This window comes from Lissotriton helveticus, chromosome 2_1 (assembly GCF_964261635.1).
Source record: "Lissotriton helveticus chromosome 2_1, aLisHel1.1, whole genome shotgun sequence".
NCBI classification, from domain to species: domain Eukaryota; kingdom Metazoa; phylum Chordata; class Amphibia; order Caudata; family Salamandridae; genus Lissotriton; species Lissotriton helveticus.
Genome location: NC_136059.1, coordinates 1,923,145,926 through 1,923,173,098, shown reverse-complemented (window position 1 = coordinate 1,923,173,098; position 27,173 = coordinate 1,923,145,926). Strand labels below are relative to the sequence as shown.

The following is a 27,173-nucleotide window of genomic DNA, read 5'->3' as shown; positions in this document are numbered from 1 at the left end:
CCAATTTAGTACCAAACATCTATTTGTTAGCAGTAATGCAATTGCAGTAAATTTTAGAGAGCTTGCTAGGTATGTCACAGGAATAGCCCAGCAGGGCCTCAAGTGTTGAGGGTTCCAGATCAATGTCTATCATCACAGAAATGTCCTAAAACAATTTTGACAAAGAATACAGTGTGTCCACACAGCTCCAGGACAAGTGGACAAAATACACATCCTGCATAATACATCTGTGATAGCAGGAGTCAGTTTCGAAGGACACATCTTAATGTACTGTGTGTTTATATTTACTGTCTGTAACATGTTTGGATGTGTATATTACCATAAGTTAATACTATTTTGGTTCGTATTTCTCATTGTTGATTTGGCTTTTATTTTGCATTCTTCCTTTCCTACAAACCACAGGAAGCAAATGTTATTCTTGTATTTGTGAGTTTGCCTAAATCATCCTCAGGATTAGTGAGAGAGTTTGGATAATGAACTTCCTGTGCCCCTATTCCCTTCACTACTCTTCTTAAAAGTAGCACTGTTACATTGACTCAAATCCCTCCTACCATGTTTTGGCCTGTGACAGGCATGCTCTACAGCTTGTCTGCCATGTTACAGTGTCTGAGGTGAAGGACAGGAGGGTTTCTTAATTTTTTCTGTCCTTTTTCAGTTATAAACATCCACAATGAGGGGCAAAAGGTAACCTTTCACTGAGCCCATTTTGTTTTTCATTTTATGGCTATTAATGACATGATAATCTCTATGTAAATTATTACAAATCACTTGAAATCTGCTTAACAAAGGTACATTGATGTATTGTCTTCTGTTTGTCTCGTACCTTTCATTAACTATGTGTCTCTTGTCTTTTTGTATTGAGGGGACAGTATCTTGAGGCACCACAACTGTTTCATGTATTCTCTTCTATGTTCTTCCTTCAACTGGCTTCTGCCTTCAAGTTTCTTATTTCTTCTACAACTGCCTGCCATTGCTATATTTTGTTCAGAGTATTTTTGTTCTTTCAGTGTTAATGTTTTTTGTTGTATCCGTGATCCATATCTTGCTCAGCACCAAATCACAGTGTCAACATTTAATATCCTTAAAGAGGAAGTCCATGCAGAGAAGAAAGAACACAGTTCTTTTTCCCAGTTCTGCTTTCTGTTTTCCCTCACTATCTCCTCTCTCATTTATCAGAATTGCATTTTTAAATGCTCAATCTTCTTTAATTCAAGGCTATTACCTTCTGCTCTCTTTTTACAATGCTTTTTGTTTGTTTAAATTATTTTATGTAAAAGAAAAATAATTTGAATTGGATTTGTTTATAGTCATATATGTTGGGCCATGGGTCATTTACTGATGAAATCAGTGGTTTATTATCATAAATAAAGTGTTCTATGGCAGGTTTGGTACTCCAGAGACTAGGGGGCTCATTACGATGGTGAGCTGACCTGAGTCCGCCCGCCATCGTTGCGGTGTTTGGGACCAGCCGCCAGTCATGTGGCGGATTCCACCACACATATTACGATGTGCCCGCCATACTGGCAGGCACATTCCGGGCCTTTCAATCAATCAATCATGCCATTTGTATAGCGCACTACTCACCCGGGAGGGTCTCAAGGCGCTTGGGGGGGAGGGGTATGCTACTGCTCGAACAACCAGGTCTTGAGTTGTTTCCTTAAGGCGAGATGGTCCTGGGTCAGCCGAAGGTGGATGGGGAGGGAGTTCCAAGTCTTGGCAGCCAGGTAAGAGAAGGATCTTCCTCCGGTGTTGGCTCTTCGGATGCGTGGTACGGCTGCGAGGGCGAGGCTGGTGGACCGTAGCAGGCGGGTGGGCGTGTAGAAGGTCAGGCGGTCGTTGAGGTACTTGGGGCCCAGGTCGTGGAGAGACTTGTGTGCGTGGGTGAGGAGCCGGAACGTGATCCTCTTGTCGACGGGGAGCCAGTGCAGGTTCCTCAGGTGGCTGGAGATGTGGCTGCGTCGGGGGACATCCAGGATGAGTCAGGCGGAGGCGTTCTGGATGCGCTGGAGTCTTTTCTGTAGCTTGGCTGTGGTTCCGGCGTAGAGGGCGTTTCCGTAGTCCAGTCGGCTGGTGACGAGTGCCTGGGTCACAGTCTTCCTGGTCTCGGTCGGGATCCAGCGGAAGATCTTGCGAAGCATACGCAGGGTGTTGAAGCACGATGAGGAGACGGCGTTGACTTGTCTGGTCATCGAGAGGGAGGGGTCCAGGATGAAGCCCAGGTTGCGTGCGTGGTCGGTTGGCTTGGGTGCGGTGCCCAGGGCTGGGGGCCACCAGGAGTCGTCCCAGGCGAAGGGCGAAGATCCCAGGATGAGGACTTCCGTCTTGTGCGAGTTCAGTTTCAGGCGGCTGTCCTTCATCCACTCGGCGACGTCTTTCATCCCTTCGTGTAGGCAGGTTCTGGCGGTGTCGGGGTCTCTGGTGAGGGAGAGGATCAGCTGGGTGTCGTTGGCGTAAGAGATTATGTTGAGGTTGTGCTGGCGTGCGATGGCTGCGAGAGGTTTCATGTAGATGTTGAAGAGGGTGGGGCTGAGTGAAGATCCTTGCGGGACGCCGCAGATGACTTCGGTGGCCTCGGAGCGAAACGGGGGGAGGCGGACTCTTTGTGTTCTACCGGCGAGGAACGAGATGATTCACTTCAGTGCCTTCTCTTGGATACCGATGTTGCTGAGGCGCTGGACTAGGGTGCGGTGGCAGACCGTGTCGAACGCAGCGGAGCGGTCCGGGAGGATGAGGGCCACTGTTTCCCCCTTGTCGAGCAGGGTCCGGATGTCGTTGGTGGCTGCGATGAGGGCGGTCTCGGTGCTGTGGTTGGCTCTGAAGCCGGACTGCGAGGGGTCGAGGGATCCGTTCGTCTCGAGGAAGGCGGTCAGCTGTCTGTTGACGATCTTCTCGATGACTTTAGCAGGAAAAGGGAGGAGCGAGATGGGGCGGAAGTTTTTGAGATCGGTGGGGTCCGCTGTAGGTTTCTTCAGGAGGGCGCTGATCTCGGCGTGCTTCCAGCTCTCCGGGAAGGTGGCGGTGTTGAAGGAGGCGTTGATGATGTTCCGGAGTTGGGGTGCGATGGTGGAGTCGGCCTTGTTGAAGACGTGGTGTGGGCAGGGGTCGGTCGGTGATCCGGAGTGGATGCTGTTCATTGTGCGGGCTTTGTCTTCGGTGGTCACCGTGGTCCAGGTGCGAAGGGTGGCGGTGGGGGGGCGTAGGTTCGACGGTTGGGTGCGTGGGTGGGGCAGCGAAGCTGTTGTGGATGTCGGCGATCTTGCGGTGGAAGAACGAGGCGAGGGAGTCGCAGAGGTCTTGTGACGGAGTGATGTTGTTGGTGCCGGTGCTGGGGTTGGAGAACTCCTTGACAATAGTGAAGAGCTCTTTGCTGTCGTGGGCGTTGTTGTCCAGTCGTTCCTTTGAGGATTTCTTCTTGGTGGTGCGGATGAGCTGGTGGTGCTTGCGGGTAGCGTGTTTGAGGGCGGTCATGTTGTCGGTGGTCCGGTCGAGGAGCCAGGCTTTCTCGAGGGTGCTGCAGGTCTTCTTGGAGTCCTTGAGGTCGTCGGTGAACCAGGATGCCTTCTTGCTTCTGGGTCTGCTGGGAGGGTTCTTTAGTGGCGCGACGTCGTCGGCGCAGGCGGTCAGCCACTGTGTTAAGTTGCGGGCTGCTTCGTTGGGGTCCGTTGTGTTGGCGGGTGGGCTCTGGCTGAGGGAGGTGGTGAGCTGGTCTGCGGTGATCTTGCTCCAATTCCTGTGAGGTACCTGTTGCGGGTGGTGGTGGGTCGTGGATCTTTTGAAGCTGAAGTGGACGCAGCTGTGGTCGGTCCAGTGGAGTCCGGTGGCGTGGCTGAAGGTGATGTACTTGCTGGAAGAGAAGACGGGATCAAGGGTGTGGCCGGCGTAGTGGGTGGGGGTGTTGACCAGTTGCTTGAGTCCGAGGTTGGCGAGATTTTCCAGCAGGGTGGTGGTGTTGCGGTCCTTGTTGTTCTCCAGGTGGAAGTTGAGGTCCCGCGAGGAGGATGTAGTCAGAGGAGGGGAGGGCGTGCGGGCTGATGAAGTCTTTGATGTCTTCGCTGAATTGTGTGCGTGGTCCCGGGGGTCTGTAGATGAGGGTGCCTCTGAGGGTCGTCTTAGGGTCGGTGTGAATCTGGAAGTGGAGATGTTCGGCTGCGGCGAAGGAGTCGTTGGCGTCGGTCGTGATGCGGATGGTGTTCCTGTGGACGATGGCGATGCCACCTCCGGTCTGGTTGATACGGTCCCTCCTGATGATCTTGTACCCGTCCGGGATGGCGATGGCGATGTCGGGTGCAGAGGAGGCGTTCATCCAGGTTTCCGTGAGGAAGGCGACGTCCGGTGAAGTAGCGTTAACATTGCACACGGTGCTGCTGGCTGCAGCACCGTTCTCAATGATAAAATGGCACGCACTGCATTTCCCAGCACTATGTGGCAGGCACCCAGTGCACAGCTACCTCCCCGCAACACAAGAGGGGCCCGCTACGGGCCCCAAAATCTGTTTCCACCTGTCTTTTCATGGTGGGATGACCACCGCGAAAAGACAGGCGGAAAGGGATATCATAATCCCTACGGCGGTGCAGCACCGCCGCAATGCAGCACCGCTGCAATGCTGCCCTATGTTTTGGTTCCACAAGCAGGCACAAAAGGACCACCTTGCGGAACAGTGGAGGACGGTCTTTGCGTCCGCCACACTTCCCTAAGGATTCCCCCCGCCATCATAATCTGGCGGAGGGAAAATTGTTGACAGATGGCGGAGGGCCCGCCACTGCACTCCTGGCAATAGGGGGTCCCTCCGCCACCGTAATGAGCCCGTAGCATATTACGGCAGTCCAGGGTTCCCTCTTAGAATGTAGATAGATTAAACATAGTAGATGTGTTCCTTTCTTCAGGTGTTAATATCACATAAACAAGTTACACAAATAGTAGGTCAATGGAAAATAGAAGTGGGTCAGTAAATTAAACACAAAACCTGGACTCCGAGCTGAAGGATGCACTGCAAACAGGACACTGATAACTTCTTGAGGAATCTCCTGGACTGATGTTCTCTGAACAGTGAAGTGCACTACAGAGGAGAAAAGAAATAGAGACCCATTTGTGTAAGCGGTAGATTCAAAATGAATTAAATATCAAGGCTACATGCCAATGGTGAAATTATTGGAAAAAGGGGACATTCTTCCTTGGTATCTTTCTTTATTAGTAACACCACCAATGCCGACTTGTTGGTCTAGATACATGCAGTCGCGACTGAGTTTAACAAACTGACCTGGTTTCATGAACATGGATCCCAATCCACAAATTCTGACCGTATCAACATTAGCAAAATCTTTGGTTCCCTGACCCAGCTGGTGATCATTGATCAGCAGAACTAATTTCCTGAGATTCAGCATTATAGTGTCACTGGGAATAAATAAAGGGACAAGTGGAGCCATTAGGATGGTGAGTCCATTGACAATATCATATAGCCCACATTTGTTGGTGATAGTGGTCTTTAGGAACTGTCATCATAAGAGTGTCAGGCTGGTTTGGGAGTAGCACCACATTTGCCAGCACGGAAAAAGGGCAAAAAGCAGTATTCTGTGTGTTACATACTTTTTCTGAATGTTATGCCTCGTTTTCAAGTTGAAAACTTGTAGCAGGAGGTATTCAGGATCACCTGTTTAATACTAAATTCTCACCAGATTAATGCTATGTAATAGGTGTGATAAACACCAACGGCCACATGCATCATTGTTGCCGTTTGCGATTTCTTAATTGCGAAAATTAAGGAATCGCAATTAAGAAATCGCAAATGGCTATGCATCAAGAAATCGCAATTTTTTTTGCGATTTCTTACATTTCCTTAATTGCGATTCACAATTTGCGAATCGCAATTAAGGAACCCTTCCCATTGATTCCTATGGGCCTAGAGGCCCATAGGAATGAATGGGAAGCCATTCTCATTTTACGAATCACAATTAAGGAATCGCAAAATGAGAATGCTATTTCAAGGGTGCAGGTGGGGTCCAAAGGACCCCCCTGCACCCATGAAATTTAACTTTAAGAACATTTTTCACACACACATGCCCCAAAGTGCATTTTTCAAAGTTTTCGCAAATTACCATGAAGGTGAACTTCATGGTAATTTACCTCTCCCTATTTGCGAATTCGCAATTTCTAAAGTATGATGCATTACATTTAAGAAATCGCAAATTGCGATTCCTCAAATGCAATTGCAATTTAAGAAATCGCAACATAATTGCGATTCCTTAAATTGCGAAAAAATAAAAAAACATGATGCATCCCAAAAAAGGAAATTGCATTCGCAAACGGCCAAATTTTGCGATTCGCACCGTTTGCGAATGCAATTTACCATGATGCGTGTGCCCCCAAATCCTACTCCACACAGTTTGTTTATTCAGGGCTTAGGGCCGAATATGCTAAGGAAATGATGCAGCTCGCAAAATAGCAAGGTTTGGGACTGCAAAAGGGCCATTTTCCAACTCATAAATGGGTTCTACGATCCATATCAAATCCCATATTTCAATACATAAATGTCGCATTATTGTACATAGGTAACTCCTCATGCACTTTCCCTTCAATTCAAGACTTGATAGAGGGGTTCCCAGTTTGTCAATTGGGGAAATTACTCATGTATTACATACTGGAATAGTGGCCCTACTACATCATTGTAATCAATATTGTGACTCCTATATTCAGAACTGATACACAGTGATAGAAAGATATATTTTAAGGTATGGGAGAAATAAATAATTTTAATGAAACCTGGGCAGAACAGATAAAAGGAGCAACACTACAGCAAAAAGACAACTTGAAGGACTGAGATACTTTTGGAGGTGATCAGGTGGGATAGCTGGCCCAAGTTATAGTCAGTCTCTTTGTTTCTTCAATTAGAAAAAACAGGCTAGTACAGGCCAGGAATGTTGCAATGTTGCTCAGTGAGTTTAGTATGAGGCTCAACTTGATCATATGGATATTCTATCAACTGCAATCTGATTAGGAATATTTCATGAAGCAGTTGTAGAATATGTTGCAATAACCCAGGCATGCATCAACAATGATCTTCGCTAAAGTTGGTGTGAGGTTCTGATGGACATTACAATCTTTCTAGTAATCAAATGATTAAAGTCAGAGAGTTTTGTCAATTCCTTTATTTGAAGGGTTATGTTCAAGCCTAGGTCAAAAATGTATATAGTTGAGAGGTGGGCTTGAAAAACATGTCTATTTATTCTCACATCACTACTGATGCTATTACTTTAAAAAAATGTTTAGCCAAATGCAACCAAAAACATTGCCAGGAGAGCACTCAAGATGTAGCCATTAAACAGAACAAAAAGTGAGGTTATATGTGTTAGGGCTATGTAGTAACTACTCCTTTTCAAGGAAATGAAATAGAAACCAAGTGAATAAACATCCCAGAAATGCTGACCTATAGGGGACTGCCCAACATTGTCAACTCAAAGTCACTTTCACTGTCCATAGAACATTAAGGAATAATAAAATACATCGTGGAAAGGGAAACACATCAGTGTGGCTAGTTCAAATTTGGCTAAATCCATTCACTCAAATGTTTTTACCCAATGGTGACATTTTCAGCTATCTTTATTCATCACACGCATGAAATAGAACAGATTGTTTATGATATCAAGATAAGATTCTCTCACTGTAAAAACTATCTGAAAAATAGAGGACAGCTGGACAATGATATATTCAACTCTTGCATGTGTTTCTCTTATGCCTCAGGTACAAAAAAGGGAGTAAAGAAGACTCCAAGAACTATTGAGAAGCAAGGCTGTATGTTATGTTATGAAGATGGTGCACATCAGGATGATAAATTGGAAGTAGCACGTTTTCTAAGAGCATTATGGAAATTAAAAAAAAATATGAAATTTCCATTGCATTTGAACCAGATGTGCTCACATTTTCCTTCCCAAAGTTTAGCACAAAATAGTTGAATGTTAAACAAGTCCAAACTCAAGACCCTCGACGGAAAGGAACTATAACAAATGCCGATAGGCCGATGGTGCAGATTCATCAGAACTTGCCTAGGATTTCACTTGATTATTCTGCTTCAGACAGCCACCAAATGTTTGAAATGCTAAATATTTCGAGGTCTTTCACCTTTGTGTAGGTAATGTGGCAAGCTCCACAAATGAGGGCCTATTGAATGGGTTGTTGTATGACACATATGTAGCATCTTCAACTGGATCAATTTAAAAATAGGCCATTGTGCGTCCTGCATTGTGTTATAGAGTGAAGAGACTTTTTATTCCATCCTGAAAGCTGTTACTTTTGTAAGCAAATGTTGAGCTGATTGCTCTGAATACATCTGGAATTGAAGGTTATGGTCCATGATTGCTTGAGCTAATGGGTGAATATAAATGTTGAACAGATGAAGAGTTAAGATCAATGTGTTACCCCACAAGGGACATCACAGATAATGGACTCCACCAATATGGTTCTTATTTTTGGAATATAGAGATAGGATTATATCCAATCTGAAGATGTTTCTCACATCCCCATCCCCCCTTTTGACTTTGAATGAGAATACGGTGACAGTATCCTTTTCAGTACTGAATGATTGTCTTTAACAAAAGTGATGAGGACACCTTCAATAGTACCAACCAATGTGATTTTGTCTCTTTCTGTCAGTCAGAATCATAAGCAGGGAACATGAACATTCTTATACTTCACATTGAATATGGTTACAGTATCTCATTCAGTGCTTATTAATTGTCCTCAAAAAAGGTGATTAGGATACATTCTATAATACAATCCAATGTAATTTTAGCCCTTTCTGTCAGTCAGAATCTTAAACAGGGACGTGAACATATTTTCTCTTCACATACTTGTTAAGTTGCCTAGTCACACCAGTTTACATTTTGCTTGAGTATGGTATGTTTGGGACAAGTTTGCAGTTTGAAAGTATTTCTGAGCATTTGGGTTTTATAAGCAAATAAAAGAACATATGGCATAACTCAGCGGTCTGAGAACGGCATCCTTAGTTCTCAAATCAAGGATAAATGTTGCCACCATAGTCTTCTAGCAATGGTGCCCTGAGACTTGACAACATTTCAATAATAACCAGAATTCTACCCAACCATATGTTGAATGGATTTTCAGTACACATGATACATTGTCAGTAATTACAGGAGTTGTTCTGCTACACTGTAATAATAAACTCAATAAAGGTATTCACACAAAGGAGAGAGTGAGGACAAAAATGATTAATGAATGTCCTCCCAACAAGACACTAACAAGATTGTACATCAGAATATCATGGTCAAATATCTTCTGGCATAAATATTTTGTCCTAAATATCCTTAAGAAAAACATAATCCCATTGGGCGTACATTTTACATTATTAAGTCTAATGTAACGCAGTCCTGATACTAATGATGAAATGTGAACTGTAACTGTCATGTCAACTGAGCAGTGGAGATCCGGCTCTTACACGTACTTCCAAACAGACTTACCAAGGTCTTCAAAATTCCACACCTCACGAAAATTGTGACTGATCTCCACCAAGTGACTATCGCCTCCATACTAATTATCTTGTTTGAACATACTTCTTGGACGACGCTACCGCCAACTCTTTAAACAACTAAAAAATAAGTAGAGGATTCTTTACACTTCCGTACGACTCCTGCTACGACACACTGATCAGACCATCCAGACAATCTGTCCATCTTGAATGAATTTGCCTTGAAAAAGCCCCTGTGTGGGCGAAACACGTGTCGGCAGTGCAAAGCTGGAGAACTTTTAATGTGTCCAAAATAAAGATTTTTTGAAGATACTACGTACGGTTTTGGATCCATACTTTGAAGCCCATGTATCTCTCATTAACTTGTGTCTGAAACTGATGAAAAAGTGGTGAAACAACCAATGTGTAATGCAGAACTATTACTGATTCCTGACTTCTTAGAGGGTGCTTGTTGCAACTTGGTCTTTTTCTAATTATTGTAACTGTCATTGTTGGAAAGCGAGTGGCCAATAAACCAAATGTGCGTTAATCATTTTTTTTTACAAAGCATTAATATATACGTGGAATAAAGTATGTAATGTAATGTAATCCCAAAATATATATTTTACTGGCACGTACTGTCTTTGTAGGGCTTGTTTAACTGGGAACTTCTTTTCACAATTCTTGCACTTGAACTCCTTCTCCTCCCTGGGTTTCCGGTGAAGTGCTTGTAGGTGTTCAGCAAGAATCTCTTCGCTTGGGAAATTTGACTCACAGTGCAAACATGCATGGTCCTCCTTGAAGCTAGGATATTCTGTGAACAAAGATCACAAATGCATAAACTATTTTACTGTCCTGTGTCAACACAAATCAATACAATTCATTGAAGAAGAAACAATTGCAGCTGAAACAGTTTCTTTTTGAAAAGTTGTTATGAATTAACAATGGGCAAAATGACAAATGCACTAGCAGTGTCTAAAGAATTCAAAGGATAGGAATATTATGAAAGGCATTGTTTTGATAAACAATTCTACTAATTAAGAGACTGAATATAGCCACATAATTGTGTTATAATATACATTTGTAATTTTTAAAGACTACACTTTTTCCAAAAGAGAACTGCAGAATAAGAAGCAAAATTCAGAAAGCTGAATGTTATCAGTTTGTTTGTATAGGAAAATCTGGACACTATTCATCATGATGATGTGAGGGTGCCAGCATATGAGGCATGATACGAGTGGAGGTGGATCGTACAAAAGGGTCTGCTGTGGGTCAGTGGTCCTGTGAAATGTTGAGCATTACTGGTGGAGAATGTGGATGTACTTGCCTGCATTGTGAGCAGCAGTGCATGTGAGACATTTGGTATAGTAGAAATTATGGAAGGGAGTGCGGGTGATGTGTAGAGTAAGTGACTGCAGTTTCACACCACTAAATGATGGGAAGGGTGGATGAAAGTGAGTGGAGTTAAAACATCATTTCATTTCATAAAGCTTTATTCGGATCATTGAAAAACATGTCCATAAAAGCACAAATAATACAGACATTTCATTCAATTTCATAGACTAAGAATATACAGTACAAACCTCAAAGAATACCAATTACAAAAAGCATCCAGAGGGGGATGGAATAAATATTTAAAAATATACAAATATTTTAAAAACACATACTTTTCCTAGCGCTAATTGCTTTTAACAAAAAGGATGCAGTAAAAAAGCAAATGTCCGGATGATTCAAGTTAAAAATCAGTTTCATAGCCTCCTTTATGTTTCTCACTCCAAATCTGATGAATAATGGCTTCAGATAGAATTTCCGTAGCTCAATATACAAATCACATGTTAGCAAAAAGTGCTTAGTGCATTGTTCAGTTCTATTGTCACATTTACAGGGACCAATAGGGCGCATTTTAATGTTAGGACACGCAACCAGATAATGTACTGTACCCATCCTCATTCTGGTTAGTACAAACTGGTGCGAAGTTCTTGTCACCTGAGATAAATATGGACTAAAACCAGTGAATTCATTCAAGCTTTTGTATAATTCACAAGTAGTTAACTTAGAATCCTCTAAGAAATGCTTTTCGTTACAGTGATTTAAAAAGGTTGTTTTCACTTCAGATTTGGGGATTTCCGACATACTCTGGGGGTCCGTTGATACATTGATCCCAAATAATTTTTGTGCCCAATCGATGATATATTTGATCCACAGGATTTTAAGGTGTTGGTCCAGTAAAAGGCAGTCCGTAATGATTGCTCTATTCAATGAAGTACCATCACTGAGCCAGATAGAGCGCCACAGTAGTATGGGTCTTAACATAATCAGATCACTTAACGCTTGGATCCCTGTTTCATTGTGAACCAAGGAACTGGAGGTAGACTTGGGTAAACATAAGAGCCTTTTCAGGAAGAGGTTCTCCTCTACCTGCAGGCTCCTTACATATGACACGCCCCAAACTCCTGCCCCGTAAAGGGCAGCAGAAAGACATTTTGCTTGGTAAATATTTAACATGTCTTTAATGCGTCTATTCCCCAGTTTCTTGGCAAACAGGAAGACCCCATTGGCACTCCTAGTCATCTTAGTTCTGACCACCTTGTGTTCAGTGTCCCAACTCCCATTTTTGGAAAAGGTTATTCCCAAATAACAAAAGTTATCCACCTTTTCCACTTGTTCCCCATCGATAACATAGTGGGTTTTACATCTTTTTTTAACTTTTTCAGAACAACATTCCATTACATAGGTCTTAGCCTTATTAATGACCAGTTTCCTCTTCTTAGTAAAGGATACAAAACAATCCATTAAACGTTGGAGACCCAGGGGAGTCCTAAACAGTAACACTGCGTCATCCGCATAGAGTAATACAGGTATCTGAAAGTTATTAACTCTAGGGGCGTCTGCAGCGACTGCCTGCAGGGCAGTTTCAACCTCGTTAATAAAAAGGGTAAAAAGCAGGGGTGCTAAAACGCACCCCTGTCTGATGCCCCTTCCTACCCCAAACTTAGTAGTACATTCCCCGTTGGGTCCATAGCGGACACTGGTACGAAGTTTTTCATACAATCGGGCTAAGAAATAAATAATTCCTTCAGGAGCACCCATTTCCAATAATTTGGCCCATAATATAGCGTGGTCCACCAAATCAAAGGCACTACTGAGATCAGCAAAACAGAGGTAAAGCGACCCTTTTTTTGCCTGGGTATATTTTCCCACTAATAGCTCTAAATTCAGACACTGTTCTATGGTACCACGGCCTTTCCTAAAGCCAAACTGACAGTTACTTAGTATCTTGTTTGATTCAGCCCACTCTTCAAGTCTTACAAGGAGAACCCTACTCATGATTTTAACTGAAGAATCCAATAAGGATATGGGCCTGTAGTTTTTAGCATCCCCCCGATCTCCTTTCTTGAAGATGGGGATAATTATTGACTCTTCCCAAGTGGACGGTATGTTACAGCATATAGCTGCATTGAATATTTTGGTAAGCAGTGGGCCCCAAATATCTGGCGCAGTCTTGTATACATCTATGGGGACGCCATCTGGCCCCTGGGCCTTACCTCCTTTACTGGCTCTTATACTAGCCATAGTCTCACTGGTACTAATATCTAAGGCTAGGATAGGCCATCTATCGCCATTGGTATCTGATAGATTACTAGAGTCAAAGATATTAGAATAATGCTGGATCCATGAATCCATACTCACGTTAGCAGTGAGTTCTGGGATCTTGTCATCTTTTAAGAATGGGCTATTCACCGTGGACCAGAACAGGGTACAATTATTCGTGTCCGCTGCCTGGGCAAGATTATCCCAGGCTTCTTGCTGTAATTCAGCTTTTCTACGTTTGAGGGTCGTATTAAATCCCTGTCTAAGTTGGGCCACCAAAGCTTTGTCCCTTGGTTTAGCCTCTTTAAGTTCCCTCCGGGCATTAGAACATGCATGGTCAAACCAACCCCTTGGGCCCCTTACTTTAGACCCTGCATCTTTGGTAAATTTTTTGCTGATGATGGAATTGATACTGTTAAAGTGATCAATACTGTCAGACGAGGTGTCTTCCTTTTCTAAAATTGCTGTGATATCCATCAGACAACTAGAAATAATAGAATCTGATGTTACAGCAGCTTTTTCTCCTTTCCACCTCAGTCTATAGCCATTCTGTCTATGAACTTCAATATTATTAATAATACCTTGTTCACAATCATGGTTATTATACCAGAGTGTTAATTCAGTGCACAAACAGTTATGGTCACTCAACATAATATCCATCACTTTGGGCAACGAACAGAGCGGGGCAATAGTTGATGACATGCAAATAAAATCAATGATGGTGTTAGCGCCCCTTCCTTTAAAAGTTGGTATGATTCCGCCCATGTCATTTTTAGCATTGTCCATGACTTCCAGGTCATAATGAGTCATAAAATTATTCAAAGTTTCCCCATAGGTGTGATGGGGAAAATGGACTTCAGCCTCCCCCTGTCGGTTATACACACCACAAACCTTCTGGGTAGATAATGGGCACACAGATACGTTAAAATCCCCCACAAAAATATATTCAAAAACACAATTAAAATTCCTCTCGAAATTGTTCACTGCTGTATCTAATTCGTTGATTGCTGTATGTCTAGTGTTATCAAAAACATTGTTATAGAAAGTTATCAGTAAAATGTTTCTGCCAGATTCTTGTGTAAGCCATAAGATTTGCGAATGCGCCCCCACATTAACAAATTTTTTCACAAGAATGGGTAATTTAACAGAAATTAACACCAACAAACCGCCCTTAGCTCTACCGTGAATTGAGGGCGATGCTGGGAGTTCATAGGACACATATCCCTCAATGCCTTTAAAATTTTTACTCCAGGTTTCCTGGAAACACAGGATGTCAAACAAATACACAAAATCATTCCAGCCTAGGGCATCCTCCTTGGTCGCAATTCCTGCAATATTCCAGCTAGCAATATAACAGGTAATCTTTTCCTTTTCTTTGCTAGCATTTGACAATTCAACACTAGATAAGGGCATGTTATTCTCTATATTAAAAAGCTCTATGTTAGGTGTAGGAATTAGGGTTTCTCCCCCAGTCAAAGTACAGTTCAAACATACAGTATCCGTTTCTACAATTAACAAAGCGTCTTCTACAATTTGAGTACTAGACCCTGGAACCCTGAGAGGTTCAACCTCAAGTCAATCATTCTGGTCTAAGTGACTCAGGGACTGAAACCTATTCTGAGTGGGGACCTGGAAGACCATTCCGTTGTCAAATGAAGAGGTGTTACCAAATGATACAAATGGGTTGGGGGTATGAATTAAGGGAACATTCCCCACGAACATAGGGTTCCCCATATGCAACAGTGGGTTGAATGGGCTATTTTGTGGACCAAAAAAGAAGTTAGGCATCATTGGTCTGTTCATCATAGGTGGATAGGTAGAGTTACTCGGTGCCCTCTCCTTACAGTTTGACTGGGGTTGCCCCCCAAGGTGGTTATAGAAATAGAGTTAAAACATCATTATGTGAGTAGATGGGGGACAGGGTTGGAAGTGGCATTGGCTAATTGGGTTTAAAGGTGATGGATGAGGAGTAGTAGTGGTTTGAGTAAGTTGTTGTAAGAAATCACAATATGTTGGTGGTGGTGAGGGCATTTAATCATGAGTTATAGAATGACATACTGTGGTTAAGTGTCAATGGTGTTGATATATATATAGGTATGTTGTGGATAAGGTGGCTGGATGTGAGGTTTGTGTGTGCATGTTTTGACTATAGAGTGGTAACTAAGAAGATATTGGGTAGAGCATTTAGTTCACCTTATGTTGCTGCTGACTGTTCTAGTACAAATTCTTAAAGAAACAATCTTGCTATTTCTTCTTTGGCATTTCTTGGTTGCTCTCCCTGAAAGATTACAATCTGCTAACAGCATCTCAAAGGCAAAGCATCTGAATTCATGTGCATTTTAGACAGTTTTCACTTGCTAATAGACACTCCAAACATATTTGGTATGTTCTGACATAGGAACATACACTTCTCCTTCTTGCAATAACATGCAGCAATGAATTTGCTGTAAGCCTTACTTCTGGATAATCTAGTTAAATGTCTCTTTATATAGGGAAGTGCTTTCTGCCAACTTTAGTTCTCTGTGTAACAAGGCCATGGGCCACTATTATGCTAAGGACTTCTCTCAGTCCTTCAGGTCAAGCACAATTACGATCCCATGCAGCACTGCTATGACCAGTGGGGTATTTTTTCTAGCTGCTACCTTTATTGCCAAATTTACTGTGTAGTTTATGGTCCTATTTGCAGGTTTTGCCTTATGGATGCTCAGATGACTATACTCTTTATACATGAACTTCAGGAGCACAGTTGCAAATTTGTGTTAGAGCATTGCAGAGAAAGTACCCTGCTCCCAATGTTATCTTACTTTAAATTGGTAACGGCGTACACACACGGATATTTTGGGAAAGAGAATAAGGGCCAGACTTAGAAAGTGATGAATGAAGTAGTGCCCTTAAGGACGGCGCAGGACATTATCTCTGCACTCCATTTGTCAAATTTAGAGATGGCTTTGGTCCAGCGGTCATCTCTGTACTTGAAAAGGAACGGTCGTTCTCTTCAATGGATAGCCAGTGCTCAATTTGACAGTCATTCACCAAACTTTTAAACTTCTGTGTTTTTCAGAAGCAAACTCTCCAAGTCGGATTTTGTTTCTGAAAAACCAAAAAACTACTGCCCCCCACACCCCTGGGAGTGTTCACTAGAGGCTCAATCGATGGATAGTTTAGGGTCCGCCCATCTCTAAATGAGGAAGGCAGATTAAAAGTTTACTGCACCGGGCAATCTATCACATTCACAATGGAGTGCCCTGTCAACCAAACTCTTAATGAGGCCCTTGTTTCCATGAACAAGTGATGTTTTACTGGGGAAGATTTGTTCTTGTATGCAAAGATTCCAAAAGACTTTAAAACATTTCTAGGGGGTGTGTGTGTAACTCATCACTTACAATTCCCTAAAAAGGTTAAAATAATTTCTAGATGTCTGGTCACCTGAGTTTAGACCAGGTGAATTTTCAACCTGTCTTGCCCAGTGACGTGGGGATTGGAGCAAGGATTCCCCTTGTCACCCACACTCTACATCATATATGTAAAACTTCTTATGGACATCCTAAGATCTCAAAACCTGCTATTCAATGTGCAGACTGTTCATGTTCAAATATAACTCCTTATCACATGAGACAAAAAACAATTACCACATTTCTCAAATGCCTTAAGGCAATTGAAACCTAGGATAGCCTGAATGATGTGTTTCACCAAGGCAGAAATCCAAGTTCCATGACCAACCCACTTCTTAAGAATAAATGATTCCATCTTCCCACCTCGGAACTCCCTTGGTAACACCATCCTAATTAAAATCAAGGTCAGAATTATTGGCACTCTCTGGGACCATGACCTCAGCTTAAAATTCCAGATCACAACATAGTTAAGTCCTATTTCTAGCAAATAACATTTCTCAAAGGAACTCATCCATACATCATTCCCAAACACCATCATGATGTAGTTGGAATCCTTGTCTTCCTATAAATCAACAGTTGTCTAAATCATACTGTGCTACTGTATGCCTGATCTTCAAACTGGGTATAGACGAAAAAACAAATCAAAAAATAAATCAACACAACACAACCCTTCACTGGCTGCTATTAAAAAATAGTCCGTTTTTAAAATGCCTCAATTTGAAATACTAAGAAATGTCTAGGAGCTTCATCGCTAACAAACCGAGGGGACAAAATAAATAGCTACACTCCCCACCAGACATATCTGCTAAATAATCTATGCTCAGGTCCATACAACGAAATGCAAGACCTACGGAAAAAGATATTTCCAGTGGCTGGTGAAGTCTGCGTGACAACCAACCACTGCATATCTGAAGCACAGCAAACTCCATCAACTCAGAAAGCTGCCTAATATACATCAGTAGGTTCCTGCTCTTTCACATCCTCTCCTCTGGAATCACTCCACTGATAGCACCCTGAAGCAACCCAGCAATTCTGTTACACAGTATGCAGTAAACTAAATAATTAAATAAATACATTAATTAATAATGCATGACCACCTGACCTGGTAGTGTTCTTGTGAAATTATGTAATCAAATAGCGTTGTAGTGAGGAAGAAAGAAAGAAAGAAAGAAAGAAAGAAAGAAAGAAAGAAAGAAAGAAAGAAAGAAACAGAGAGAGTAAGAGAGGCAAAGAGGAAGAAAGAGAGAATAATAGACAGACAAAGAGATAGAGAATGAGTGAAATAGCAAGTGAGCACAAGAGAGAATTGAGAGAAAGTAAGAATGAAAAGGAGATAAAGTGCAGGCCAACAGCAGAGATAAATGTATAGAGATGGAAATAGAGAGATGATGGTAAGAATATTAAATCCGGCACACTTAAACCCATTAATAAAGACAAAATAATTAGGTAAGATGCATACTGCAGTGCAAATGAGACTATATTAAAGTTAATTTTATTTCAAAGCACCTGAAAACATTAACAAACTTCACTGTAGGTGCACAGAGACCAACACATCCCTCAGTGTTAATGTATTTTCTGCAGTGTCTGGCTATTTAGTTTTGTTCCTACATTCATAACATAGAGAACATCCTCAGTCTTTATTGGGAATGTAAGATCTTTTTCTCTTTCTTACAGTGGTATCCATGTTTTCTTTAGTGAGGTCCAACATTTTCACCGGCAACTTTGATAATTTGAAGTTTGTCAGGAACCCTAAAATTTTACCATTTGGCTTATGCATCTTGGTGACCTACTAATGCCAGCCGAAGCAGTGAAAGCATTGAAATGTTTTATACAGTGCTCTCTTACCCTAGGATGTGTAAGTGCTATAGATCTGGGAAACTGATTACAGCATAAGCATACAAAGTAGAGATGAGAAAGGAACAGAGGTCTAACTTTTAAAAAGCCATGCTTTAAGAGCGTTCCGGTAAAGAAAATAGTTCAGTTTCTTTCTCATGATCTGAGGTAGTCAAATCCCAAAGTTTAGAGGTACAGGTGATGAAGCTTTTTAAGCTGATTTAAGCTTTCTCTGGAGTGCTCCATCTTCTCTGGAACCACACATTTCTTAGGAGTCATTAAACTGCTTCTTTATGAAGTGAGTTATCAGAGAAACCCTACATTTTCTAACCATAAACAGCCTGAATCTGTGATCCAGACTGGGTTTTACCTGTTTTTTAGGTTTATTAGTTTGAGCCTGGGCAGCGCATGTGCTGCTCTTCGATGCATGCTGTAATCTGAACTGTGGCTTGCAGCACCTTCCATCTTTTCCATCCATTTTTTCCTGTTCATGCCCTTCATAAATGCCTGCTTTTGTGTGGTCGCTAAAGACACACAATTGATTGACGGAATGCAGAACAAATCAAAACATTCACCCCCAGTCAAGCAATCGGAGATTAATCCATCATTCTTTTGCTCACCATGCGACCCCAGTTTAGACCTGGCCATATGCAAATCAGCCTTGACCTTGTGCCTCATGGGAATAGTCCAGCTCGAACTGCCAAGCCAGTTCCTCCCTGGACCAGAAACAAGCATCCAGGACCAGTTTTGGCGTACCACCCCATATCAGCCAGGATAGCTTGAATCCAATGGCACAATGAGCCCGGGACCCACGTCTGGGCAGTCACTTCCCTTCATCCCGGTGGAACAGGTACAGGCCCCGGCTGCAGACAGTGTGCTGCATGGATAAATCCTTATACAACCCCAAAGGTGAAACAGATTGCATTGCAAAGGCTTGTTACTGATCTGTCACTATAAGTTTAAAGTCATCAGTCTGTCTGAGGATACTTGGAATATCCACACTGTTTCTTTGAAGCAAAGATAGTTATGTTTATCTAGTTAACAATATTAATGTACACATACCTATATTTACTTACCTTGACCATATTGTTGTAGGACTAAGGTTTGTCACTTAATAGTGAGGTATACATTCTTCACAAATAGGAGACAACAATGGATGTTTACACTCCATTAGCAAACATAATCTTAAACAAGGAGATGTTTCCTACTAACCGCTTGAACATTCCTGTATCGACTCAAGATGCATATTGATCACCAGTCTTGGCACGTCAGTTTCTAAAGAGTGACATACTTCTATTTTCCTACTATAGGAACACAGGATTTAACAGGGGGTAATGGGAACTATAAGGTTTATTGGGTTGTAGCTTTTGTTTTCCCTGCTGTCATTTGGGGCAGGCAGCCCTGTCTTACAGTGGTGAAAACAATTCTAAGCTGCCAGCTGACATGTGGAACATCAGGATGCAGTGAATAAGAATAAGGTGATGTGAAATGCTGTCACTGATGAAACCGGATAACTGTGCACAACTTTATTAAGGGTAAGGGTTTTGAAGTTAGAGAACCAGTAGGTGCTTAAATGCGTTTCTGTTTCTCTCATTAGGAACCCAATTGCAGCAGGTCTCCTGTTGCAGGACTGCCAGCTAGCTCAGCTCTATATTCAGGGCAGGGCTCTGAGGCTGCCTTTTCATTTTCATGGTGTCTCAGGGACAGGAGAAACCTGGCACTCACTGATTTGTTCAGGGGCATTGATCTATTGGTTTTCCAAAAGAAACTTTCAGTTTGAAAGCTTGTCTTCAGAAAAATGAATAAAATGGCAACTGTAGCATAGCATTCAACACTGAGCATTTATGGCTGAAAGTGACCCCATGTAGACAGGAAAACATTTGGTGAAACTTCTTCCTTCTAATCCTGGTGGAGATGTATATGTATGACTAATGGGTCACCTCAGGCCAAGAAGAGGTGGGGATTGGACCACCCAGCAGCTTTGTAGCCCACCTGCCACGGTCGAAATGAGCTGTGATGTCTACTATGACCTAAAAATGACTAGAACACCGTCAATACTTTTCACACCCAAAAGAAAGATGAATGAACCAATAATGGCATTGGTTTTCCACCATACATACTTATTAAAAATATAGAAATAGGCAATAGAGGCAATAGAATTATCTGAATTGCACCATATATTTGTCGCCTATCATGCATTACCTCATCGTCCCTCCCTCGCTTCCCTTCCTTACAAAATTGAGGCATCCCTGCCTCACCAGACACCCGTACCCACGTGATTTGTCACGTGGGGACTATATATAGCCCCCAGCCCCCTCATACCTCCTGTTCTTTTTTGTCTCACCATTGTGAGACGCGCGTCCCACGCGCTGGCCGTTCTGCGGAGCTGCGGTCTTTTTCATCGGATTGGAGGGCTTCTCCCTCACTTACTGTTGCCTGCTGGGTCTGGCGACGCCGGCCTGGTGTGCGCGAGCCTTCCCCACCGCATTTCTGGAGTTGCGGTGCGCTTCTCGGCGGCTGGGCGGTCGGGTTCCGGGTGACGGAGTCACCGGCCCTGAGTGGCTGGGGCTGTAGTTCCGGTTCGGGGGACCGGAATGGGTGACGGCGGCTGGCGGATGTGCTGTGGCCTCTCGGCTGGCTGTTTCCGATGCTCCTTTACGGTAGGGGCCTCGTTTGAGGTCGATTTTTATTCGTTTTTCTGTTTTTGTGATTGGATTTCTGTTTTTCCAGGCTTCTTCATTGGTTGCCTCGTGGATTTTTGTTTCTATTGGTTGTCTCCCGGCTGGGGCTGTGCTACACGTTATTTAAGTGCTGGCCTCGGCTGTTCTACCCTGTCAGTTGCACAATGGCTAAGCAGACTTCTAAGCGCTTGAGAGTTTTGTCTTCCTCTGATGTTGATGATGGTGAGGTGCCTGTCCCGGCTCGTCGGACCAGGTCCCAGGGTCCGGTGGATTCTTCTGCCCTCCTGTCTGCTTCTGAGGTGCAGTCCATGATTGAGGCTGCTGTGTCTCGTGCCCTGGAGGCGAGGGGTGCTACGACAAGGCACAGGTCTTCTCGTGCTGCGGGGGGTCCGGTGGACTCTCCCTCTGAGGACTCCTCTTCTTCTTCGGACTCTGCCATGCCTTCTACGTCTTCGGGGAAGTTTGTGCGTAGGGAAGAGGTGCCTGCTATTCTCCAACACATCCGGGAGAACTTGGGATTTTCTCCTTTTGCTGCTCCCGTGGGGTCTGAGGACATTTTTCCCCAATATGTTAAGCCACCTGCGCTCGCTATGCCCTTTCATGGCCGCATCAAAGACTTGATTTCGGGGGAGTGGCGGGACCTTGAGTGCGCCTCTGTTCCTCGCTTTTTGCAGAAGCTTTATTCCCTGGAGGATGGGGAGGTCTCTCTTCCTCACTCTGTGAAGGTGGATGCCATGTTGGCCACTCTTATTGGTCGCACTTCTCTCAATCCTGAAGATTGTTCATCTTCGGATGCTACTGATAAGAAGGTGGATGGTGCACTGAAGAAAGCCTTTTCTGCTGGGAATTTGTCTTTATGTGCTGGCGTCTACTCGGCGTATGCGGCACAGTCCTTGGTGTCTGACTTTGGCAAACTGGCCACGGCTATTCAGGAGGAAACGGACTGCTCTGGCTTGCTTGTTCACATGGAGCAACAGGCTAAGCTCTTGGCTGACGTCTCTTCGGATGTGCTTCGGTCTGCGGCCATGGCCTCTGGCTCCTTGGTTTTGGCTCGTCGGAACTTGTGGATGCGTGACTGGAAGGCTGATTCTTCGGAGAAGTCCTCGCTCCATAAGATCCCCTTTGATGGCAAGATGCTCTTTGGTGACCAGCTGGATAGTATGATCACTAAGGCCTTCAAGGACCGTAAACATGCTCTGCCTTACAAGGGCAAGGCGTCTGCCTCTGGTTCTCGCCGTTTTTGGAATCCGGCTCCTTCCTCCTCTGCGTCCTTTTAGTCTTCCCGCCAGTCCTCCAAGAACTCTTCTGCTCGTCAGCGCCGCTTCAGACCCGGGAAATCTTCGGCCTTGCCTGGTCCCAAGCTTCCGGCGGATACCTTCAAGAGGAAGTCCTGACGTCGACTGTGTTTCGGCCGCCAGTCCTGTGGGCGGGAGGCTGATGTCTTTCCTGGACGCTTGGCGGCTGGATGTGAGGGATCTCTGGGCGTTGACTATTATCAGGAGAGGTTATCTTATAGACTTTGTCGCCGTTCCACCCGGCTGGGGCACCATCCTTACTCCTATCCCTCAGTCTCCGACCAAGAGGGAGGCTCTGCTGGAAGGGGTTCGGGATCTTCTGTCGAAGAAGGCGATCGTTCCGGTCCCACTGACATAGCGAGGTCTGGGATGTTATTCCATTTTGTTTCTGGTCCAGAAGTTGTCAGGGGGATTCCGGCCAGTTCTGGACCTGAAGAGGGTGAATGGTGGGGTTCGGACCGTCCACTTCAAAATGGTGACTTTGCCGTCCATCATCCCGTTGGTGGGGGTCCGGGACTTCATGACGTCTATCGATTTGCAGGACGCTTACCTTCACGTTCCTGTGGCTCGGACTCATCATCAGTTTCTTCGTTTTGTGATTGGCAGCTTCCACTTCCAGTTTGCGGTTTTGCCATTCGGGCTGAAGTCCGCCCCTCGGGTCTTCACCAAGCTCTTGGCCCCTTTGGTGTCCCTGGTCCACTGTCGGGGGATATTTCTACATCCATATCTGGACGACTGGTTGGTTCATGCTCCCTCTTTCCAGTTGTCTCTCGATCACACAGAGGTGGTGCTGGCCGATTTGAGGGAACACGGCTTTCTTGTCAATCTGGGCAAGTCGTTCCTTGTTCCATCCCAGGATCGTCTCTTCATTGGGGCCAGGTTTCGGACCGATTTGGGGGTGGTCACTCTGCCCGAGGCTCGGGTGGCCAAGATTCAAGCTCACATCCTGTCTCTTCTGTCCGGTCCGGTGCAGGTGGCAGCACGTTGGCTACAGGTTCAGGGGGATATGGCGGCCACAGTTTTTCTGGTTCCTTGGGCCAGATTCCATTTGCACACTCTGTTGGCTCATGTTCTGGAGCATTGGTCTCCCCATTGCCTTCCCCTCTCTTCTCCAATCCCGGTTTCCCCTCGGATCAGGTCGTCTCTGGGTTGGTGGCTGGTTCGGGGTCATTTGCTGAAGGGTGTCTCTCTCTCTCCTCCGGCTCCGGTTGTGGTGACCACCGATGCCAGCCTCTCGGGATGGGGGGCCTGGCTGGGGGTTCTTCAGTCCAGGGGCTTCTGGTCTCCCGCTCAGAGCGGGATGTCGTCGAACTGGAGGGAGTTGGAGGCGGTCCGTTTGGCTCTGTTGGCCTTCTCCCGGTTTCTGCGGGGTTCCGTGGTCCTGATCAGGACGGACAACATCACTGCCATGGCTTACGTCAACAGGCAGGGAGGGACGAGGTCCTCTTCTCTAGCCCTGGTGGCGAGGCGGTTGTTTGTTTGGGCGGAATCTCATCTGTTGGCGCTCTCGGCGATCCATATTCAGGGGGTGTCCAATTCCCGGGCGGATGCCCTCAGCCGGGCCATTCCGTCTTCTGTGGATTTCTGCCTTCATCGGGAGTTGTTTGTGGCTCTGACGATGCGTTGGGGTGTTCCGGTGGTGGACCTCTTTGCGGATGTGGGAAATGCCTTGGTGTCCCGGTTTGTCTCCCGCTGTCGGGAGGGGTCGGCCTGGGCGGTGGATGCTCTCTCCTGCCCTTGGCCCCGCGGGCTTCTGTATGCGTTTCCTCCTTTCCCCCTTCTTCTCCGCTTCCTTCTCCGGGTCCGGTCCTCGGGGGCTTCTGTGATTCTGGTGGCTCCGCCGTGGCCTCGTGCCTCCTAGTTTCCTCTCCTGGTGGAGATGAGGTCGGAGGTGGAGTGGTTGCTGCCTCTGTCCCCTCCCCCTTTGGTCTTCCCGGCGTTGCAACGGGATGTTCTGGGCCGGATACGCTTGGCGGCTTGGAGGTTGAACGCTTAGGTCTTCTGCGTCAAGGGGTTCCGGCTGGTTTGACCTCTACTCTGCAGGCGGCTAGGCGCGCTTCGACCAACAAGTCTTATTTGCGTCACTGGCGTTCTTTCAGTCGATGGTGTCTTGTCCGGGGTTTGGACCCTGCTACCTCTTCTTTGTTTGAGGTGATGCTGTTTCTTCAGGAGGGTGCTGCCTTAGGCTTGAAGGTATCTTCCCTTCGTTTGCAATGGGCAGCGATTAAGGCATTTCGGAGCTCTTGGGGCAATCTCTCTGATTCTGAGGGGTTGGTCAGTCGCCTTTTTAAGGGTTTGTGTAATGTTCTTCCTGCCCCTCGGAGGCATTTTCCGACCTGGGATCTGTCTCTGGTCTTGGACGCCTTGATGTCTTCTCCCTTTGAGCCTTTGCTTTCGGTGGATCTGCGCCTCTTGTCATTCAAGACCTTCTTTCTGGTGGCCATTTCCTCTGCTCGCCGCCTGGGTGAACTGGGTGCTCTTTCTTCCAAGCACCCTTTTTGTCGGATTTTTGATGACAGAATCGTGTTGCGGCCGATTCTTTCCTTTCGTCCTAAGGTGGATTCTCAGTTCCACAGGGATCAGGAGTTGGTTCTTCCTTCCTTTTTTGATTCTCCGTCCTCGGAGTCTGAGGTCCGGCTTCACTCTTTGGATGTTAGGAGGGCTCTCCTGGTCTATTTGGAGCGGGTCGCTCCTTTCCGTCTCTCGGATTCCCTTTTTGTTAATTTTGGTCCTGTGAATCGGGGTTTGCGTCCTTCTACTCCTTCCTTGAGTCGTTGGGTTCGTTCGCTGATTTCTTTGGCTTACAAAGAGCGGGGTCACCTTTCTCCTTTGGGGGTTCAGGGTTGTTCCACTCGCTCCATGGCTGCTTCCTGTGCGGAGGTCCAAGGGGCTTCCATTTCGGAGATCTGCCGGGCTGCCACCTGGGCTTCCCCGCTGACATTTGCCTCTCATTACAGGATTGGACAGGAGGTTGACTGTGCTGATGTCTTTGGACACAGGGTTCTTTCCACTATGGTTCCTGAATAGTGGTTTTTCCCTGGTCTTCTGTGTTTTTTAATAAACCTGTTTTTTGCATACCTTCTTTGGTTGTCCTGTTTGGCTTTGTACATCTCAATTTTGTAAGGAAGGGAAGCGAGGGAGGGACGATGAGGTAATGCTTCAATTACTTACCGGTAATTGCATTACTCTGAGTCCTACTCCCTCGCTTCCCTTACTTACATCCCTCCCTCCCTCCCTGATGGTCCAGGCCAACCTTTTGGTATGGTTTCGATCTGTGTGGTATTACAGGAGGTATGAGGGGGCTGGGGGCTATATATAGTCCCCACGTGACAAATCACGTGGGTACGGGTGTCTGGTGAGGCAGGGATGCCTCAATTTTGTAAGTAAGGGAAGCGAGGGAGTAGGACTCAGAGTAATGCAATTACCTGTAAGTAATTGAAGCAATAAGTGCCTCTAGGAAAATATATTCTCATCTATGTCTAATTTTTATCATATTGAATTTCAACCATTGACATTGCAAGTGAAATAAGATAACCTAGAAAGGTGAATATTTTACATTCCTTTGTATCCTCTGTATTATTTCTGCTAGACTCACCTTTTCCAGGGTAGAGCCTGAAATAAGGTCACCTGTGGTATTACATTGGCCACAATAGATCGTGAACAAAGGAAGAAAGAGTATTTCTTTGTGAAGAGCTGGGCAAACTAAATCCACAAGTATTAAAAAATATCATTTTTATACTGAATAATTGTTAATTTTATTGTACATCCCGACCATTCACTCAACTTCATGATTATGTTATTTGATAATGATCTTAACTGTTCTCTTTTCTATTGTATAGTTGTGTTATTGTGTGCTGTCTGCCGTTCACTAAGATCTAAGCTCCTCAATACGATATTTATGTTTCTCAGTAGTCTAGTATGTGTGCTGCATACCTTTTTCAACAACTTGTGGGACTTCTTCTGTATTTTCTTCATTTTCTTTGTTAATTATTACATGTGCAACATCATCCTCTTCCTCATTGCCTTCTTCCATGTCACTGTCAAGGTAGCCAATCAGCAACTCTGTGTCAGAGTCTATGTCTTCAAACGCCAGATAGAAAATATTTTCTCCCTCCTGAATTAAAACAAAAATGTGCATTTAAAAAACAAGTAGAACATTTATATTTTTCTTTTGGTTTTAGGAAAGATGAAATCAAAAGCTTAAGAGTTTTAGGAACAGATTTATAAAGCTTTTTTGGAGTCGCAAACAGCCTGATTTGCAGAATTGGGACTTTTGTAACCGCAAAAATGCTTTTTACAATGTACAAAAGGAAAACTGCACAAACAAATTCCGCTTGCAAACTGTACTACTTTACTACCTGTTTAAAACTGGTGGTAACCCTTTCTCAAAGGGGAAGGGGTCCGAAATCATATTGAGGAGAACCCCAGTAGGTATTTCAGCAGGCAGGCGACCTTGATGAAAGTGTGACTATAGGCGCTGCATTCCTCCAGGATCCAGGTTGCTTGATTTTTAGCAACACTAATACTATTAAAGACCAAGGGGCCCATTGAGATGGCGGGCGGATCGGTCCCGCCATGCCAACTAGACATGAACATCTGGATTCCTCATATTTCATATTTCATAATAAATAAAATTACACATTTATCAAGCATCCATATTTCATTCACTCCTCTAAATGTTTATCAAGATATAACGCATGATCCAAGCAAACATGAATTCACCTCTTTTAATGAAAAATACATTGAAATTGACTTTGATTAAAAACTAAATGACACATATCTCTTGTGTACGGACATGTACACTCACATGTGTGCTTAAAGAAGAACATAGCCCACATCTACACACTACCATCCATGCAACAAAACAGCGCACCACGTACATCCTGTTTTGAGGTCTGATGTTAGCCAAAAAAGTGCGATTTTACTC

General features: G+C 44.5%; 1 protein-coding gene across 2 annotated transcripts in view; it reads right to left on the bottom strand.

Moving 5' to 3' along the window:
* Nucleotides 1-27,173, bottom strand: part of PRDM5 (PR/SET domain 5) — an 831,782-nt gene that overhangs the window by 561,541 nt on the left and 243,068 nt on the right. For both annotated transcript variants that reach the window (XM_078676853.1, XM_078676854.1), the window contains exons 4-6: nucleotides 26,180-26,360; nucleotides 10,094-10,268; nucleotides 4,964-5,056 (exon numbers count right to left, since the gene is read on the bottom strand). In XM_078676853.1, coding sequence (XP_078532979.1) covers nucleotides 4,964-5,056; nucleotides 10,094-10,268; nucleotides 26,180-26,360 — 449 coding nt within the window. The remainder of the gene's footprint in view (nucleotides 1-4,963; nucleotides 5,057-10,093; nucleotides 10,269-26,179; nucleotides 26,361-27,173) is intronic.